Below are 21,611 nucleotides of genomic sequence, written 5' to 3' on the forward strand. Positions count from 1 at the left end.
GTGAAAGTGTAGGAGTCAGCGTCTTCAAGAGAGTTGGTGAGAAATAGGTGGTGGTGGTGGGGGGAGAATACAACAACTTGCATTTATATAGCGCCTTGAACGTAGTAAAATGTCAGGAGCGTTAACAAAATTTGACACCAAGACACACAGGCAGATATTAGGACAAATGACCAAAAGCTTGGTCAAAGTGGTAGGTTTTAAGGTGCATCAAAGGAGAGGGGGGTTTAGGGAGGGAATTGCAGAGCTGAGGGTCTAGGCAGCTGAAGGCACGGCCACGGATGGTGGAACGATTAAAATTGGAGATGCGCAAGAGGCCAGAATTGGAAGAGCGCAGAAATTTCGGAGAGTTGCAGGGCTGGAAGAGGAGGGTAGAGAGGTAGGATGGGGAAGGTCACGCAGGGATATGAAAACATGGATGACATTTTTTAAATATTGTTGAATACCAGAGCAACATTCAAAAACACAAACACGTCAGCTGCTCAGTCAGTTTTTTGTCCCAAATTTTATTATTTTTCCCCTCCTGCTGTATAGAACAGTCATGATGAAGGTCAGTGTTCGATACAGCTCCACTGTTATCCCATAATCCATTTCATTACATATCAGGAAAAAAAAACCCCCATCAACGTCAATGATTTTCAACAAATAACCATTACAGACATAAATAAAAGTTCAGGATAAGATGCAGCAATTAAAATGGAAAAAAAATGTCCCATCAAGTTTCAAAAGAAAATACTTATGTTCTGCATTCACTGCAGTATGTGACGAGGAATGAAATAGCACATCACAATGTTGGGATAGAAGCTGCCGTTTCTTTTGGGTTGAAAGACAGGAAGATGCCGTTTCTTTTGGGTTGAAAGACAGGAAGATATGTTTGAGGTTTTTTTTTTGTTCAACGTTAGATTTAGTGACTCACCTCTTCACAGGAACAGCGCTAGGAGGTGGGCCCCGATCCCAGTTATGTTAACTTGAACTTGGCTCTCACGATGGCCTGGCAGGTGAAGACACAGACTGGAAGGTCCCAGCTTCAACCTCTGGGCAGTGCGAAGTTAACTGATCGCAAGTGCAGCTGGGGTGCAACTTTCTCTTTGTTTCTCTCTCTGCAGATGCTGCCCGACCTGCTGAGTGTCTCCAGCATTTTCTGCTTTATTTCAGATTTCCAGCATCCGCAGTATTTTGCTTTTGTTTTGGGGTGTAACAGTTGCTCTGTGTGTCCGTGGGCTTTGAGTGGAGTGGGGTGGTGGTGGTGGTGGGGGGGGGAGGTTATGGAAATCAGCTCGGGATTCCACTCCTGATCCCTGCTGGAAAACAGACATTGCTAAAAATGGAATGGCTTCGGCCGTTCAGTTGAATTACCTGCTGACACTCACTTGAACCAAATTAAGCCTGTGCAATTTTTTCATTTTTTTGGCACGGTTCATTTAGATTCACTGAAAGAATAAAAACCAACAGCAAAGCATTGCACTAGGGTGCAATCTGTACATACAGGGGTTTTAAAAATTATTTAGATTAGCCAATTTGCACAGCCTTAATCAGCAGTCAAAATCATTTAAAAAAAAGGTTTACTCATAATGCAACAAAGACAAAAACCTGTGAAGTTGTGCGCTCATAAAAAGGTGAGGGACGCAAGTATTGGGAAATGGGAGTACTTTCCATTTTGGGGAGCCAGTGTCAGCATCAGGCAAATCCAGATTAGGTACAGCACGACTGGACACAGAATAAAGCTTCCTCTATTGTGTCCCAACAACATGCCTCAGCCTCCAGCTCAGGAGAGTACCCCCTAGTGCAGGGAGGTCCAAACTGCAGGCCGAGGGCCACACATGGTCTACCAAGAACTGGCAATCCAGGTCTCCCAAACCCAGGCAACTGAGCAAACATTTCTTCTATGCTAGTTCTTCCAATTTCAATATTCTGGCCCTAAACATTTTGTGAAGGCTGTTCCTCGTGCTAAATCAGAACATCAAGGTCTGTTCGTGTTAGCAACTTAGGATATAGTGAAGTTAACCATGGTGTGTGGCCTTGGGGCGCCATGGTACTTTTATACATGGCCCATGAAGACAAAAGGCTTCGATATTTCCTCCCCCTCCCCACTCCACAGCAGAAACATTTTCCATACAAGTGCCTATGTGGCCACTTTGAAATGTAATTGGTGCTGAATTATGGACAGTCCTGTGCTCGCCGCTAACTCATTTTATCTGGGACCCTTACAGCCAGTAGACTGGGTTAAACAAATGACAACCAACAAACATATATCCATGCGTTCAAACCTGGATTGAGTTCATTATGTAGGAAATTCTTAATTTATGAAGTGTACAATGGAGGGCAAGTGACCAGGTTTTGGGTAGTGCTTAATATGGATTGCATGTGGGTGAAAATAGAATAAAGTTTTTTTTTTGTTGTAAAAGTCAAATAGTAATAGTGCCATTATTTATGGAACATCTTCCAACCCTCAAGAAGTTGCTGGCGCTGCATAATCAGAGAGATTTGGCTCAGTGCTGTAGGTCGGATCCAGCCACGACAACATAAGGGGGGTTGTACAGGAAGAATCCTTCTACCACGTGAAGGCGACGAGAGCAGAGGACTCTGGCGTTAGTGCTGCTTCTGCTTCAGAGTAATCCTTCGCACTGTGTTGTAAACCAAGCCAAAATTCTGCAAAGGGAAAAAAAAGTGCCAATTTTTTTTCAGTTAAGAGTTTCCCCCCCTTCCTATCCTGAAGCTGCCGACTCTCTGCGTGGGGTACAATTCAACATCACAATCAAAGCCAAATTCTGCTCAGTGGACGTCTACACACCTGTGCTGTACAGGTATGCAGATACAGGAAACTCTCGATTTACCGGCACCTAAATAACCGGAAATCTCTGTTAACCGGCAAAATTCAGGAGTAGGTTCAAGTAAGTTTTACTTCATATTAGTGGCCGTTCCTGGATCTGTGGCCGTTAACCAGGGTTCCTGCACCTGTTGCTATGCAACAAGGACGCCTGGATTTGTTGCTGTGTACGGGGCTCTCGTACCTTTTACTATACCTCTCTGTAATCCGGACTTTTTGATAAACCGGCACCACGCCGGTCCCATCCGTGCCGGATTAAAAAAAAGTGTTTCCTGTAGTGATGTGGAAAAGGTCAATAACTCTCGCCGATAGAACTCTTATCCCGTCCCCGCGCTGGGCAACTTCACTCGGGTAAAGCTGAGCAGCCCGCTCCCCATTTGCTCCGTAGTCGGGTCATATACTCACTCACCTGGGCAATAACATAGGTAACTCCTAGATACGCTGCTATACACAACGCCAGCAGTAGATCGAAGATGGCGGGTTTAACTCTACAAAGAGAACATATTGAAGAAGTGTCATTTAAATGGCTAATGGGAGGAGAGGCTGAAATCCAGGGGGGGGGGGGGGGGGGGAAAGGGAGGGGGAAGAAAGAGAAAATCAGGCATCGAGCATAAGCTTGGGAGAAGAGATAGGGAAGGTGACAGAGTCATGCTCAAAGCGATTTAAAGTATCCTAACGCTGATGGTTTGCTTGAAGATTTTGCAGTTTATGAACTTCTGCTGCCTATATCATAACTCGCACCAAGTCCTGTTACCCATCACCTCTACGCTGATCTACATTGGCTCCCAGTCCAGCAGTCTCTCATTTAAAATTCCCATCCTTGTGTTCACATCCCACCATGGTCTTGTCCTTCCCTATCTCGAACCTCCTCCAGCCTTGCAACCCACCGAGATATCTCTGCGCTCCTCCAATTCTAGCATCCCCGATTTTAATCGCTCCACCACTGGCGGCCGTGCCTTCAGCTGCCTGGGCCCCAAGCTTTGGATTTACCTTCCTAAACCTCGCCGCCTCTCCCTTCTCCTTAAAATCTACCTTTATGACCAAGTTTTTGGTCACCTATCCCAATATCTCCTTGTGTGGCTCGGTGACAAATTCAGTCTGATAGCGCTAGTGTGAAGCACCTTCACATTGGATAAATGCAAGTTGCTGTACAGCTTGAGGGAGTAAGATGGAGTGCCTTGAGGGAAGAATTTCACTGCAGGCGCAAAGGCTCCGCCAGCAATGGTAAAAGTGGAGGGGAAGAATGCACAATAGTCTACGTTATGGTGACAAGAGTGTGTGAACAGGGACCTAGGTGCAAAGGAGGTTTGAGGTGTAGGGGAGTTCACTATCCACCCATGCATCAGTTTCCTCTTCGTGAAAATATTGCCACATGTATGTGGAGGCCTGTGGTGCTGTCTATCTTACCCCCTCTCAAAAACCCCATAGGAACTAGACAAATGTATTTAATACATATTTTAAATTCTGCAGCCTGTTCTTTACACCATGAATCACAATATGGATGTGGATGAGGAAGCCTTTCAACCTATCCTAAGCTCAATCACAACCTCCGGCCATTTCTTGAGGTGGGATTTTGTCTCCGCCACCCTGGTCTGAAAGTCCATCCCACGTATGGAGCACATTGTGCAAAAAAAGCTAACAAACTATACAAGGAAACAGGATTAGGGGGAAAAAATCTAATCTAATTATTTATAAATCGGAGGAAAGGTTAGATTTGAAAAATATGAAAAAGATTACTGGCAATCGTGATAATCAATCAGGGACCAATAATCAAATCTGAAACAACGGCCAGTAATGTGGAGATATTGTTCCATAATAAATCACGTAACAATGAAAACAAGCGTCATTCTTGTATTAGTAACTGGTAAACAACCAATTTAGTCTGCCGTGAATCTTTAGATCAACCATAAGTGCTTCTAATGGGACAGTTGATGGTACTGTAATAGTTTCAGAATTTATCACTGTTCAATCTACAGTCTTGATTTCCTCTGTTCTTCTCTTACAAGCACTGGCGTGCTGGGGTACAGTTCGACATGCACTAGCAGTCCTCCAGCAATGTTTCCTGCATAATTTGTGTGTGCACGGTCCCTATAACTGGCTGCGCAGCCCATTCAAATTTTTTACGCATGCACGGTTTCTTAATGTAAAAGCCACTGAGCAGCCTGCGCGGGACCTCCGGACTGCTGCGCGGCAGCGTGGGCACATTGTCCTCCTGCGTCTTATCTTCTGAAGGCATGGACTCTTCAGACAGCCTTCTGACAAATTCACCCAAGTGACCATTCTTCAATATGCGAGCCTAGACAGTGAGTACTGGAAGGCTATTCAACTGTGGATGACTTCACAACTGAGCCTGATCCAGTGCTCGCTGCGTGTCCACACACGCGCACTCTTCAGTAGGAATTACTGGTTAACCATCGGGAGTAGGACCTCGGGCAAATTTTTCCACCCTCAACAAATGTTCGTTGAAGCCAATTGTAGCTCCCTCTACCAGCCAACTCAGCCTACAACCGTTCCCAGTTTCCACATCTAGCTGTACATTCACCCACCGAGCTACAGGGGTGGTGCATTCTTGTGGGGTGTATCTCGTACCTGTATGCATTCATGGTTTGTTTCAGCTGATCATAGAAGAGAAATTCTGGATCTCTGCAATCAACAGAAAAAGATAAAGTTCTAACGGAATGGATGAATAAGTTAAGAAAACTTGGTTGTCCTGTAACAGCTAAAATTCTAGCTTCACAACCCAGAGGTTTGAGGCCCCGAGTGACTGACCCCAACCGGCTATATATGTTCCTGCTGGTACCTGGATTAAGCCCTGTATCAGCTCGACTTTGGGAGGAAGAGCGATGCAAGCCAATTCAAACTCCAACAATAGCACGCCTATTGGCTAGTAAGCACCACTGAAACTAAATACCTTTGTTTATATGGCAACTTGTCATATCTTTCAGAAACATCGCAAAGTGTTGACCAATATTGACCAAGACACTAGGAGAACATCTTGCTTGTCTTTGAATATTGCCACGGAATCTTTACTGTCCACTTGAACAGGCAGATAAGACCTCAATGCTTCATCTGAAGGATGGCCACTCAGCACTGCACCACCGTGCCAACCCAGATTATGTGCTCAAGACCTGGAGTGAGATTTGAAACCACCATCTGACTCGGGAGAGAATGCCATCAGCTGTGTCAAGCCGACACTTCAGTCATGGATGCAAGGCAAATCATAGGGAATAATGGGCCAATCCCGATCAAACTGGACCAAGTGCACAGCATTACATCACTGACCGACACGGATAGCTTCTAATATTATTTTAGTCATTCAAAGAACGAGTGGAGGGGACTTCGACACTCTCAACTTTGAATCAACATTCTCCACCGTCATCAGAATGTAGAGATGGGTTCACCATTGTGGCATTACTCCCAAATATGTGTCATTTGCTCTGGTATACACTGTAGAGTTAATATTGAGTTTTCGCTCTACATTTCCCATCTCTGCGGTAGTCATCATCATGGACATCTACAGACAGGAAACTCAATGCAGTTGGTGTCCACACTGATGGATTAATGACTGACAATTGCTGCAAACCTATCTTGCGTTTGATTACTGTATTAAGTCATACATAAGCCTTAATGCTTACAGCAAAAGAAACAACTAGTGTTGAAGATGTAGCCAATAAGCAAGTTAATTCTCATCATGAATGGTCCATATTTGGGGCGTGGCTGACGTGGGCACCAGTACGGTAGCTTTTCTTTAATAAAAGCACAATGTACCTTTTGTCTGCCTTCACATGATGACGTTTGACATCTTTCAAGTATCGACTCATGTAATATTCCATAGTGGAGATCAGGGTGCTGTCCTTATCAATGAGCTGTGCTGCCCTCGGTTGGGCTGTTAACCAGTCAAGTACTGATGATAGCTGGTCCTGCTGTAGTTGCTGAATTGGACGGGAGGGGGAGAAGCAGACAAACGGTGAGTGAGTGGCACTGAAAATTAACACACATATTCCAGAACATCACCTTGCTCTTTAGTTTCTGACTTGACATATGTTGGAAATTCATGCTCGCAAAGATAGGGGTTTGAAGGGCCAAGGCCCACAGTGCAGGACACCAAAGTAAGCAAGTGTAGGAGAGAAGCTGATGCAAATCGAAGAGTAATAAGGTGATGCCAAGCTTGAGTTTTAAAAGCCTGCAGAAAGTAAGGAGTTCCACATAAAAGCACTTGAACTACTTTTTTACTAAAAAGGGACAGCCTATTACAGTAACTCTACAGTCAGTTAGTGATTATAATCGGTAGACAGGAGTGAAAATGATCCACACAATTTTACAGAAAACACTGTTGGTTTTTTCATTACCAATAATTGCCCACCTTCACCTAAATCCAAATCCACAGCTGCAAGGCATCTCTGACCCTCTTCTAGCCAGCTTGACCCCTCGCCACAAGTTACAATTTATTCAAATCATCGCAGCCCGAATTGTCGCCTGCAGGCATCTCCAAGTTCCACTGGTTGCCAGTGGCCAGAGCCTCGCTCCAGCCTGCCTTAGTAATCCGCAGCCCGACATTTCCCCACACACCTTCCGCTCCTCTAACACCGCGCTACCCTTTATCCCAGCTTCCTCCGTTCTACCATTGGTGGCCACTCCGCAATCTCCTCAGTTCTGTCCTCTGCAACTACCTGCTCAATTCCCACCTGCATTCAAAAATCTTCTCCAGTCATATTATCCCATAATCCTACCCTCTCATTATTGCCTATTGCTCAGCATTCACTGCTTTTCCTCTTTAATGTAAAAGAAAGACTTGAATTTCTATAGCGCCTTTCACCACCCAAGGACGTCAAAGCGCTTTACAGCTAATGAATATTTTTGAAGTGCAGTCACTGTTGCAATGTAGGAAATGTGACAGCCAATTTGTGCACAGCAAGGTCCCACAAACAGCAATTTGATACATCACCAGACAATCTGTTTTTAGGTGTAGGTAGAGGGATAAATATAAGAACATAAGAAATAGGAGCAGGAGTAGGCCAATCGGCCCCTCGAGCCTGCTCCGCCATTCAATAAGATCATGGCTGATCTGATCCTAACCGCCAATCCACTATCCCAGAACCATCTCCTGAATCTAACAGAATTAGACACATGAAATAGGAGCAGGATCAGGCTACACGGCCCCTGGGCCCGCTCCGCTACCCACAGGGCCATGACCGATCCGAACCTAGACTCATGTCCAATTTCCTGTCCGCTCCCCATAACCCTTAATTCCCTTTACTTCTAGGAAACTGTCTATTTCTGTTTTAAATTTATGTAATGATGTAGCTTCTACAGCTTTTTGGGGCAGCATATTCCATGGACCTACCACCCTCTGAGTGAAGTAGTTCCTCCTCATCTCAGTTTTGAAAGAGCAGCCCCTTATTCTAAGACTATGCCCCCTAGTTCTAGTTTCACCCATCATCGGGAACATCTTCCCCGCATCCACCCGATCCAACCCCTTCACAATCTTATATGTTTCAATAAGATCGCCTCTCATTCTTCTGAACTCCAATGAGTAGAGTCCCAATCTACTCAACCTCTCCTCATATGTCCATCCCCTCATCCCCGGGATTAACCGAGTGAACCTTCTTTGTACTGACTCGAGAGCAAGTATGTCCTTTCTTAAGTATGGACACCAAAACTGTACGCAGTATTCCAGGTGCGGTCTCACCAATACCTTGTATAACTGAAGCAATACCTCCCTATTTTTATATTCTATCCCCCTAGCAATGAAAGCCAACATTCCATTGGCCTTCTTAATCACTTGCTGCACCTGCATACTAACCTTTTGAGTTTCGTGCACCAGGACCCCCAGATCCCTTTGTACTTCAGTACTTTCAAGTTTCTTGCCATTAAGATAATAACTTGCTCTACTATTTTTCCTGCCAAAGTGCATAACCTCATACTTTCCAGTATTGTATTCCATCTGCCAAATCTCTGCCCACTTACTTAGCCTGTCTATGTCCCCTTGCAGGTTTTTTATGTCCTCCTCACTCACTACTTTCCCTCCCATCTTAGTATCATCTGCAAACTTTGATATGTTACACTCGGTCCCCTCCTCCAAATCGTTAATATAGATTGTGAAGAGTTGGGGACCCAGCACTGACCCCTGCGGAACACCACTAGTTACTGATTGCCAGTCTGAGAATGAACCATTTATCCCAACTCTCTGCCTTCTGTTAGATAGCCAATCCTCTATCCATGCCAGAATATTACCCCCAATCCCGTGATTTTTTATCTTAAGCAATAATCTTTTGTGTGGCACCTTGTCAAATGCCTTTTGGAAGTCTAAATACACTACGTCCACTGGTTCCCCTTTATCCACCCTATACGTTACTTCCTCAAAGAACTCCAGCAAATTTGTCAAACATGACTTCCCCTTCATAAAACCATGCTGACTCTGTCCTATTAAATTATGATTATCCAAATGTCCTGTTACTCTCTCCTTAATAATGGACTCCAAAATGTTACCTACCACAGATGTTAGGCTAACCGGTCTATAGTTTCCAGCCTTCTGTCTACTGCCCTTTTTAAATAAGGGTGTTACATTTGCAGTTTTCCAGTCTGCCGGGACCTTTGCCGAGTCCAGGGAGTTTTGGAAAATTATTACCAATGCATCCACAATCCCTACCGCCACTTCCCTCAAGACCCTAGGATGTAAGCCATCAGGTCCAGGTGATTTATCCGCCTCGAGTCCCATTATTTTACCGAGTACCACTTCCTTAGTGATTTTGATCGTGTTTAGCTCCTCCCCCCCCCTTTAGCCCCCTGTTTGTCCAGTGTTGGGATATTCTTAGTGTCTTCTACTGTAAAGACTGATGTAAAATATTCATTCAGTGTTTTTGCCATCTCCATATTTCCCACCATTAATTTCCCGGTCTCATCCTCTAAGGGACCAACATTTACTTTAGCCACCCTTTTTCTTTATATATAACTATATTGGGGAGAACTCCCCAGCTCTTCTTCAAAATGGTGCCATGGGATCTTTAACATCCACCCAAGAGGGCAGACAGGGCCTTGGTTTAACATTTTATCTGAAAGACAGCACCTTCAACTGTGCAGCGCTGCACTGAAGTGTCAGCTGAGATTTTTTGCTGCAAATCTCTGGAGAGGCACCTGAACCCACAGCCTTCTAACGCAAAGGTGAGAGTGCTACCACTGAGCCACGGATGACACTATTAGGTTGTTTGATATGTCAGCATTACAGTTTGCAAATGTGTGCTCATCTTTCAAAGGTGGCCATCCGTTTGGCAATTCACAAACAAGTGAAGGCTACACTTAGGTGAACAATGCCGATATATATGCAAGTACGATGTTCAATGAGAAGCAGCTAGATTGAAGAGCAAGACTGCAACACCAATTTTTCAACCACCCTCCCGCAATTCTAGCCGACACCATGTCATATATTAAGGCCCCTCAATCATAAAATTACATAGAATTTACAGCACACACAGGTCATTCGGACCAACTGCTCCGTGCCAGTGTTTATGCTCCAAACGAGTCTCCTCCCACCCCTCTTCATCTAACCCTATTAGCATAACCTTCTTCTCCTTTCTTCCTCATGTGCTTATCTAGCTTCCCCTTGAATGTATCTATACTATTCGCCTCAACTACAGGAAACTCTCGATTTACCGGCACCCAAACAACCGGAAATCTCGGTTAACCGGCAAAATTCAGGAGTAGGTTCAGTTAAGTTTTTCTTCATATTAGTGGCCGTTTGTTGATTCTTGGCTGTGTAATCGGGGGTTCCTGCACTTGTTGCTAAGCAACAGGGACGCTTGGTCTGTGGCCGGGCTTCTTGCACCTGTTGCTAAGCAACAGGGAAGCCTGGATTTGTTGCTGTGTACGGAGCTCTCGTACCTTTTAACTATACCTCTCAGTAATCCGGACTTTTTGATAAACCGGCACCACGCCGGTCCCGGATAAAAAAAAGTGTTTCCTGTACTCCCGTTGGTAGCGAGTTCCACATTCGCACCACTCTCTGGGTAAAGAAGATATAAATCACATTTATATCCTTCTCGCTTTCCTCTGCTGTGCTTAGCTAAAGTTCCACAAGCACGGTCAACCTACAGTAGTTCACCCAAAGTGGCCAATCTTTCCACGAAAGCTGGCAGGTTATTTTGCTATGTGGGGGGGGGGGGGGGGGGAGGAGGAGAACCACACCCCAATGTCACACACACACACTTTAGCAGGAATCAGGGATGATTCTTTTTCTCTTCTCTAGCTCAGCGGTACGGAGATCAGTTAAATCCCTTGGCTGACATCAACTAACACCACAGACCAGGGATTGTACCTGGGACCGCACCTGGGACCGCCTGGTGCGCATGGCTCAGTACGACATCAGGCAGTGCATTTAGCAAATAAGAGTAAATCGGCGGACGACCCATTTGATAACCCAGGGAGCCGTTATACTGGCACTTGTGCATTGCAGCGGTGCAAAAGTGACAATATAACTCTGGAGTTGGTCTGGTCCAATCAATGCTCCCTCTAAGCTGTGCAGCTGTCTGCCCATCCAGAGACCGGCTTATTCAATGTGAAACATCGCGCATGCGCAAAACTTTGAATGGGTAGCGCATCCCCCAAAAGAAGTTACGGGGAACATTGGGTCCAATCCCCTGGGGAGGCCATTTCATATGACAAAGGAGTTTGTCACGGATGGAGTATAACTCCAGTGCGGTGCCAAGTCGGGTTTCGAAAAGTTCCCAAGAGACTCACAAGTTCTCCGTTAGGCACTTTATTAACTTCAATACTTAAAAAAAAATCCTTGTGTGTGTAGATCCTTGCATGCAAATACAGAGCTCTCCCCTGGCTATATGTCTGTGATTGCAGTCAGGTAATGTACATCTTTTATTACAAGCTGCAAATTGATTCTGCAGTTGTTGCTGCAGCATAATGCAGCCTAAATTAATTAATTATTTCTGACACTGAGGTCAGGCAATACCCTTGGTCGCTACCCACAATACTTGGCTCTAATTGGTCTGGGAGCTAGACACCCGATCCCACTGTTTAAAAACATCTCACCACCAACCTCATCCTCTTGTCGAGCATTAAGACAGAGGACATTACCTCAGTTCCCCAGGTATAGACTCACCTGCAGCTACTGTGCACCTCAACTCCAGTAAGAAACAGCAGCTGGGATGCCATTTGCTTTAAAAAAAGGAAAGTGAAGTTTAGAGAAATTAAGAAGCACTCTGCTTACCATTTGCTCTGTGAAGATCTGAAGGTCCTCTGGGGCACCCTAAAAAAAGAAAACAAACTTAAAAAGAGACAGCCCTGTAAAGGCTGAACAGACAGATCACAGAAGGCGGGAAAACTGGATGAGACACACACCCGGAGCTATGTGTGCGCACACTATATACCAAGGATATAGGCTCAAGGGCCACTTGTGGCCCAACTCTATCTGACTGGTGGCCTTTGGCAGATTAGTTACTTGGTATGTAGCCTGTTTGGCTGTGGAGTGTTGGGACTGAAAACCAGTGCAGTTCCATAGAATTAGGAGCAGGAGGAGGTCATACAGCCCCTCGAGCCTGCTCTGCCATTCAATAAGATCATGGCTTATCTTCGACCTCAACTCCACTTTCCTGCCCTATTCCCATATCCCTCAATTCCCTCCCCTCTTGCACTTCAGAGAGAGAAAAAGCGAGAGTACATTATTAAGAGGCACAGGTAATTCCTGCATTCGCAGCACAAGTCGGTAACTCCTTGTTGCCGCATGATCAAAACCGGGAGCGGAGTCGGAGGGATCACAGGCAGATCTGTGTCCCGTCATTCCATGGGCTTGGAATAACTGAATCCTCCCGAGAATAACCTTCAAGCAAGCCAGTGCTCAACATTGGGCTCAATCTTGCCGGAGCGGGGCATTGCTACACCAGAAGCTGCTGCTGCAATTAACCAAGATTAACATTCTGAAAATTAAAATAGAAAATGCTGGAAACGCACATCAGATCCATCAGTGTCTGAAAGAAAAAGATAGGTTAACATTCAGAGTGGAACCCTTCATGTTTATTTATATTCTCAAAACTCGCTATTTCTCCTTATATCCAATATATATTAACATTCTTTATTTTTTTGTTTTGAGCAGCGAGTGCCGATTCAATATTCAAAAAAAGGAGTTTTTTTTACGCCATGAGATATTTTCTCTCCTCCCCATTTGGAGTCTCCAGCACCACCCCAGTGAAAGAGGCTGGAGATTATTCCCAGTTCCCCACGCATGCTGATCTACAGCCAGCCACTAGGTAGAGACAACAGCTGCAGCGACAACACCACCTAGACAGATTTATATCACACCCCTTTCATCTAAATGGTGGAGAGGTGGACACTGCGCAGGTGGTGGAAGAATTGTGGAGCGGGAGGCATGGGGGGGCGGGGGGGGGTGAAGACAGGGGAGAGAGGGAGAGGTTTATAAGAGGGTTTGGAAGGAGAGAGGTGGCAAGGCAACACAGTTCTAGGAACTCTCCTCCCTACAGTGTCGTGACCGAGATGGGAGGCACAGCAAATATTAGAAACATAGAAGATAGGAGCAGGAGTAGGCCATTCGGCCCCTCGAGCCTGCTCCGCCATTCAATGAGATCATGGCTGATCATAAATTCAGTACATTATCCCTGCTTTCTCCCCATATCCCTTGATCCCTTTAGCCTTAAGAAATATAACTCCTTCTTGAATATATTTAATGAATTGGCCTCAACTGTCTTGTGTGGTAGAGAATTCCACAGGATCACCACTCTCTGGGTGAAGAAATTCCTCCTCATCTCTGTCCTAAATGGCTTACCCCTTATCCTTAGACTGTGACCCCTGGTTCTAGACTCCCCGGCTATCGGGAACATCCTTCCTGCATTTAGTCTGTCTAGTCCTGTTAGAATTTTATAAGTTTCAATGAGATCCCCTCTCATTCTTCTAAACTCCAGCAAGTATAAGCCCAATCTCTCCTCATACGTCATTCCTGCCATCCCAGGTATCAGCCTGGTGAATCTTCGCTGCACTCCTTCCATGGCAAGAACATCCTTCCTCAGATAAATCGTAGGTAGAAACCTGCAGCCTCATACCTCACTGCAAAACACGGGGGAGCTCCAAACACACTGTCACCCCAAAGGTCACCTTTCATTTCAGAGGTATCCATGAAAACAGATACAATACCTATTGACAAAAAAATCCTCCCAAAACAAATGTTACCTTCTTTTTTTAAACTCACCAGATCATCACGGGCAGACGAGTCCGTTCATTCAAAATAAAAAGACACTTTTCTGCGGTTACTTGCACATGCATATAAAAAAATAAAGTAAAAGTGACTAAGAAATGAAAGAAACACCCTTACCTTCTCTGTTAGGTTGTAAATTACCCGTGCCAGTGCCTCAGCAATTACTTTGGTATTGCGACTTAACTTCTGAATATCAATCTGGGACCTAAATTTGGGAGGACATCAGATGATGAAAACTTTGCTCGACATCCATCGCAAGACACAAGATACGCCAGTCGCCAACATTTAATGCCACAATTATTTTAGGAGCAACCCTGACCTTTTTTGATAGATCGAACCTAGGCTCTCACCATATCCCTCAATCCTTTCTCGCTCATCCAACTGCCTCTGGAGTTCATTGATATGGTCTGCTTCAAATGGCCTCCCGAGAATTTTTTTTATGCACAATTCATTACGACCGGAAAGAAAAAGTTCCACCTAGCTTCCCTTCTTGTTCTTAACTTCCTAATTTTGTGCTCCGCAGTTTCAACCTTCATTTCTACTGAGCAATTTGTCTAAATCAACTTTGTCGATCCCCTTCATAATCTTGAAAGCTTCAGTTTTGTAATCTGCTCTCCTCAGAGACAGGAAGTACAAGTAACCTCACAGACTTCAATCCCAGTGCAATGCAGTCACAATAGGCATGGGAGCGACATTCTTCCTAAAAGATGTGATTTTCCCTGGTATTCCACAAAACTCTGCTTATGCCATGTCCAATTGTAGCGAGCCGCTTGATCTCATCTTTCTGGAATAGCAACCCTACCATCTTCCCATTACAGCTTTTAACATCCAGACACCCAGGGCATTGCTGTCCTATCCAAAGACATCAGCTCAAACAATGGAACACGTCCGCAGTGCTGCACTGGAGTGTCCGCCTAGATTATGGGTTCAAGTCCTGGTGCAGGGCTCAAACCACAATCTTCTAACCCAGAAACTACAGTGCTAGCTAGTGAGCCATGGAGGCACCTTGCTTTGAGTATGCTCATCTCGCTTGAGGTTGCTCTTCAGCCGAGGAGCAGGAGCGGTGTCTTTTGCTGTAACAATATAAACCTGCCAGTCATTCTACTTGCTTCCAAAGTAAAGCAAAAGCAAATGTTTACATTTTCATTCGACCGGTATTTGACTTTACCCTCAAGGCAAACAGAACACACAAGTAGAGCGGACGCTGAACATCCAACCAACTAGGGGTAGGTATGCAATGAAGCCGAGAAATATTTAATATTTAAAAGCCAGTTGTGTCTTGGCAACTGGTGCCAAAGAAAATGTGGGTTTCACCCAGAGATATAGCAGACTGAAGCCAATTTATAAATTTACATTTTCCTTATCTAAAGTCACAAAAATCCCTCACTGTTGCATCCTGCTTGAGAAGGATGTTACAGTATATCAGGAGGATGGGGTAGGATTAGGAAAGTTAAGTCATTGGTAAACAGGGTCTCCTGGAGTTTGCCCGATTCCCTAGTTTCCCTCAAAATTGGGCACAACAGGGTGAGAGAGCTGGGCACAAGGTCGCACAATCGAGTGGGTTAATTAAGGCTTTCCTCACCGTTTGCCGGGCTAGTTTGCTATCTAACTAAATCACTGGACCTTATCGCACAGCATTCCTTTAATTTAGTGGGATAAGCAGGGCAACAGAGTCACACTTTCCAACTGCTTTAAAACAAATCTGAACACAACATGACAGACTGCAGAAAGAGCAAGGTAACCAGCCTGAAGCAGGCAAGAGACCTCCAACAGACAGACAAGTTAGAAAATGAGTCAGTGGCAGCCCTGTAACACTCAGCTGTAAAATGATGATCTGACCAGTCGAACGAATAACAGCCATTAACAGTAACTTGGGGCATCCAAACTACAACCAAAGGACGACATGGCCCAAACCAGGACAACCTGTGAGCCCAGGCAGCTAGGTCCCATTTCTTATTTGCTGGTTTGGTCGGTTTGATTTTTATGGGTCTGGTGATTTGGAAACGGCGCCTCTCATTGGTGATAAATCCCAAGCGAGAACCGGTTAGTATCAGCAACTTCAGATACATTTTGTTTGATAATCGCTCCTGTGAAGGGCCATGGGACGGTTTACTATGTTAAAGGCGCTATACAAATGCAAGTTGCTGATGCAAATTAATGGGAACATGGATTTAAACTTCATGGCACAGAAATTCGGGTCCCAACGCGTGAGTACGCACTGGGTACTCACGCGTAGGCCCAATGAAAGTGCCGATTTCGTGCATGCATTGCGCACGCGCGGGAAACTGGCACTTCCGTTCCCCTGAAAGAAGGGGTTGACAGGTGGAACACGTGCGCCGGAGAGGCAGCGCCTGCGCATGGAACTTACGTATTTTTACCGGGTTTCTCCGGGAGGGTAAGTCTCCAGCAGTTACACTTTTAAAAAGCAGGTGCAGGGCCTGCTTTTAACAAGGTAAGTGGTGAATTAATTAAAATTAAAACATTTTTTCCACAGGTTTATTATTTTTAAATACTTTAAAGAAAGGTAAGTTTATTTTTAGCCCAGTTAGAAAATGTAATTAATAAATGTTTAAAATAATTATTTCATGTAATTTAGTTATTTTAAAAATGAGATTAAAAAAAAAAAATTATTTGAAGTTTTAGTGATGTTTTGGGGCTTATAGTATTTATAGGTTTGACAGCTCTTCCTGTCAATTTTATGAATGGGCATTTCCCTGCTACCATTGGCTCTCCATGGCCCACGTGATCCCAGGGGACGCATCGAACTAACTGCGCCCCTGGGATACGCAAGCACTGCGCGCCGGCAGTTGGAGGAGGCCCAGGATCGGAATTCCACGGGGGCCCACAGCTCAACGGCTGGTGCGCAAGGTAAGTGCAGGTCGGGGGCTTGAACCCGCGGGAAGCCCCCGACCCGAATTTCTGGGCCAATGTGACCTACAAGGCTTTGTGGGGAGCAACTATACAGTCAACAGGTACAAAAAGCATGGATACTCTGCATTAACTGGTTATTTTAGAATAGTACAACACAAACTAAAACAAAACATGCTCAATGAAATAATTAAAGCAGCAATGAGGAGGCTGCTCTCACCTCATGTCCATAACACTGGTCCGCAGGCTGTTTTTATGGCTTTCTAGGCGGGATATTGTGAATGCTGGTAATCGGCGGATTCCGAATCGCTCGTGCTCCCAGGCCAACATGTCCTCCGCCAAGTTGATTTTTTTGTGGATCATGGAGAACTTGACTTCTGGAAACTTGCTGGAGGTCACCTGCATTTTAAAATTCAAAAAATTCCAGCATTTTAAAATTTAAAAAGAGAGTTTGGGTTTTCAATAAACCAACAGATCTCTTTTTTTGGTCATATAACTCCCCCACCGCCCACGATCGCTCCTGAAGATGCTAACTCATGCAAGGACCAGCTCCTAAAAAGCACCGTCAACTCTCAGGTTCCTCATGCACGAATCGAGATGCTCAACCTTGGGAGAACACCAGCAAAGGCCAATTCCGTAGTTGCCTACACGTGTACACGCGCATATTTTCCAGTGGGGATAATGGATGGTCGTCAGGAGCAGGAACCCAGCCCGATTAATTTGGGGGCACAGAGGTCAATTGTCGCCTCTGCCCTGGGTGAGACCGACCAAATCAGCACAGTCCGCATAGAACTTTTCTGCTCAGTTTCAGGAAGTGGAATCCTGGCCGATTTTCCCCTTTAATCACGGGAATTGAAGCAAACAATAGCCTCCGCACTGGATGAGATTAACTAACTGAGCACAAGCCAAGGATCAAACCTGGGACCTCCCCACTCAGCTCCATACTAAAAACGGAGAGAGAATTGCATTTACCAACGGAGCTGCAAAATTTTTAATTTTACTTAAACGTGGTGGCCATTTTCCATTGAGCGAGTTTCTGATCTTGGCCTTGCGGTCAGTGGGATGCAGCGCGCGATGGGGGCGGTTTACCTCTGTCCCATGGAGGAAAAAAAATGAACGAGTGCCGCATAGGCACTCTATAGCTGGCTCAAGGGATCACTGGTAGAGGGCTGGGAGTGGAATTCCCATCTACCCACTTCACTGAAAGGTCAGAGTGGGATAAATACCACTTATGTCGGCCAATGCAATAGCCATTCTGTACCAGCAACATTCCACAAACACGACACTTTGAGAGCAATTTACTGTGTGAAGTGATTCCAGAAATACTGAGGATGTGATAAAGCATTACACCAATGAGGGTCGTGGGGTAAAAGGGAAAAGTGAAAAGCGGAAACATGGGGTGCAAGCCCAGGGTCTTGTCCTGTCGCACATTACAACTGCATCTCCGGCAGATCCCTCGAGTTCTATTGGGAAAGCGGATCTTGACGTGGCGACACACTTACTGTTTCCAGTTCCTTCAGGAAGGCGTGCTGTGGGGTAGCTTCCTTAGGCGGCTTTGAAACGTGAAGATAAAGGCTATCGTCACTGCCCAACGTATCGAGGCACAAAACGAAAGCAACGTTATCCTGAAGAAGGCTCGAATCTGGAAAACATGGAGCCCCCACCCACAAGATTACAGCCAAGCAGACACTCTGGTGAACGCTGGTTCTCCTCACAGAAGCAGGGTGAACCTGATCATTTTAACTGGGAGATGGAGTTTACAAGGAAATTATTAGAGAATTTTACAGCATTCGGCCCAACAGGTCCATGTTTATGCTTCACACGAGCCGCCTCCCATCCAACTTCATCTCACCCTATTCTTCAATACCTTTCTCCCTCACCTACTTATCTGGCTTCCCCTTCAATGCACCCATGCTATTTGCCTCAATCACTCCATGGGGTAGCAAGTTCCAGATGCTCACCACTTTGAGTAAAGAAGTTTCTCCCGAATTCCTTATTGTTAATTATCATTTCTTAAAACAGGGTGGGGAAAATCTCTATTGAGAGCCAATGCCCATGAGTAACAAGTTTGCATCATGTGCACCTTTTTAGTGGTAGTCTCCACCGCTGAAGAGGGCAGGGCGCGTTGGTGGGAACACAATTTGCCCGCTGTACGCATTGGATGGTTTCGACTTCTAGAATCCTGACCCGCTAGTACCCCTCTCTGGTGCAATATACACCACAGTTATTGTGTAATGTTCTGTGTAATCGGACATGGTAAAGAACTACAGGCGTCTCAACAACAACTTGCATTCATATAGCGCCTTTAACATAACATCCCAAGGTGCTTCACAAGAGCATTAATGAAATTTGACATCAAGCCACATGATATTAGGACAGATGACCAAAAACTTGGTCAAAAAGGTAGGTTTTAAGGAGTGTCTTACAGGAGGAGTGAGAGAGGGGTAGAGAGGTGGAGAGGTTTAGGGAGGGAATTCCAGAACCGAGAGCTGAAGGCACGGTCGCCAATGGTGGAGCGATTAAACTCAGGGATGCGCATGAGGCCAGAATTGCGCTTCCATGCTGACGCTGTCCAGAGATCAATCAACTCCTCCCATCTTCTCTTCAGCAGAATTCCCTGTATGGCTCCATAACGGAGAAATATAATAGGTAACTGGTGCAAACTACTCACCGGATACCCGTTTCTGCCCGAAAGACGGTGCGCTTAACATGCTGTAAACGGCAACTTTGTAATTGACAATAATGGTGATGGCAAATGGTTTGCACTATTTGCCCAATTTAAACATGGGTGGTTTAAGTGGTGGGGACAGTAATTTCATATCTGAGGGATGTATGCAACCCCCATTCTTCACTGGCACTCATACCTCTGCTGGGGAGGTGGGCTGCATGCTCAAATGCACAGAGACACAATCCTTCATCTTACCTGTGTGATCCAGGCTATCCTCCAGCCAGCGTTTGGTGCCCTGGTAATTGAATTTGCCTCCTCCGGATACAAAGAACAGGATATTATATCTGAAAAATTATTGCAGACCAAGTGTTATTTTACAAATAAAAAACATCGAAACAAAAACAATGTAATTGACAGTTATTCTTTCCAGCCAAGTGCTCGACTGAGAAACCTACAAATTAAACTGGTGACTAATAATGTTTCCCTTCTATTTTTAGGAAGAATTTCAAAGATAGCACAGTCTGTTTAGTACATTTTTCTGTAGCAGTTCCCATTGATTTGTTGATTGGCTGATCTTCCACCCCATCCCAATATCCTCCACCCCACCCCTCCCAAATGCCCTGACCCATGTTAGGATATGGTCCCACAGGCACTCGTCCTCATCTAATCCAAGTACTGTAGCTGCTCACGTGCGAGCTGAGACAACGCTAGCAAGCTGCATAACTGCGGGCACTTTCGCAACATGACCTTAATGATATCCTCATGAAGTCTAATTAGGCATATTTTCTCAGCACAGGTCAATGCACAGCAGGGGACTTATCCCCGGCGTCCTGGCCAATATTTCTCCCGCAATCAACATAACAAAAACAGATTATCTGGTCATTATCACATTGCTGTTTGTGGAAGCTGTTGCACACAAATTGGCTGCCGCGTTTCCTACATTACAACAGTGACTACACTTCAAATAGTACTTTGGGACGTCCGGTGGTCGTGAAAGGCGCTAGATAAATGCAAGTCTTTCTTTCTTTCAGAAGCAAGAATCCTAGCCGATTTCTCCTCAACCGTAGGCCAGTGGTGCCGAGGTCAACTATACAGGCCTTATTGTTGCCCTGGTCAGCACTGAATGGGAATCGAATCTGCGATCCTTCGATTCACTAATCCCACACTGTGCACTGCATTTATCAATCCGAACTATATCGGAAGGTGGGCAAAAGCGACTAGCAGAAGGAATCTGCTTCATACAAAGTTTAGATATGGATTACTCCAGGTCTGCAGACGTGCACACAAAATGCCCTGGGTCAATTGGAGGGGTTGAGGCAAGAGGAAAACAAAAGTAACAAACTCACTCATTGCACGCTTATCAGTTCTAAGTGAGCACTGAAATAAAATTGTAGTGTGCTGGCACAGTACAAGTCAGAAAATCTCTCGGTTTCACATTTCCATTCCTTTCAATATTGCAACACTTTATATAAACTAAAAGCAGAAAAGAAACAAAATTCGAAATTCCTTGCGGCGCTATTTCACAACCAAGCTTTTGGAACTGCTTTTTGCACTCACCCGGCATGTGTCCTCTTGTAAGTGTAGAGTTTGGAAAATAGTCGAGCCAGTTCTAGTAAAGCTGCTACGCCACTACCATTAGAATCGGCACCGTAAGACAGCCACTGTCAGGGGAGCGGGATAGGATGGGGGAAGAAAAAAAACCTATTTATTCCATACATTAAATTGTTAAGACACAAAACGTCAAAGACAAAAGAATGACCCATCCACTTTGTCCCTCTAATGCCTCAATTTACCTACTGCAAGGTGGTTGGAGTATAAGAGTAAGGAAGTCTTGCTGCAATCATACAGGGCTTTGGTGAGACCACACCTGGAGTATTGTGTACAGTTTTGGTCTCCTTACCTCAAAGGAAGGATATACTTGCCTTAGAGGGGGTGCACAAAGGTTCACTAGATCGATTCCTGGGATGAGAGGACTGTCCTAAGGTGAGACTGAGTAGAGAGGCCCTATATTTTCCAGAAGAATGAGAGGTGATCTCATT

The 21,611-nt window shown here is 45.1% G+C and overlaps 1 protein-coding gene across 3 annotated transcripts in view; it reads right to left on the reverse strand.

Moving 5' to 3' along the window:
• Positions 1-483: 483 nt before the first annotated feature.
• Positions 484-21,611, reverse strand: part of ncln (nicalin) — a 47,014-nt gene continuing 25,886 nt past the window's right edge. The window contains exons 6-15 of one of the 3 annotated variants that reach the window (XM_086004498.1): positions 21,130-21,233; positions 19,828-19,916; positions 18,407-18,546; positions 17,125-17,303; positions 14,154-14,241; positions 12,042-12,080; positions 6,593-6,756; positions 5,414-5,467; positions 3,234-3,312; positions 484-2,646 (exon numbers count right to left, since the gene is read on the reverse strand). In XM_086004498.1, the coding sequence (XP_085860624.1) occupies positions 2,587-2,646; positions 3,234-3,312; positions 5,414-5,467; positions 6,593-6,756; positions 12,042-12,080; positions 14,154-14,241; positions 17,125-17,303; positions 18,407-18,546; positions 19,828-19,916; positions 21,130-21,233 (996 nt within the window). In that variant the 3' untranslated portion in view covers positions 484-2,586. Of the gene's footprint in view, positions 3,313-5,413; positions 5,468-6,592; positions 6,757-11,933; positions 11,990-12,041; positions 12,081-14,153; positions 14,242-17,124; positions 17,304-18,406; positions 18,547-19,827; positions 19,917-21,129; positions 21,234-21,611 lie in introns of those variants that run through there. The other 2 variants (XM_086004497.1, XM_086004499.1) reach the window with 2 other exon arrangements.

Source organism: Somniosus microcephalus, chromosome 13 (assembly GCF_052327205.1).
Source record: "Somniosus microcephalus isolate GS21.2 chromosome 13, FLI_Smic_1.0, whole genome shotgun sequence".
In the NCBI taxonomy this organism is placed as follows: Eukaryota; Metazoa; Chordata; class Chondrichthyes; order Squaliformes; family Somniosidae; genus Somniosus; species Somniosus microcephalus.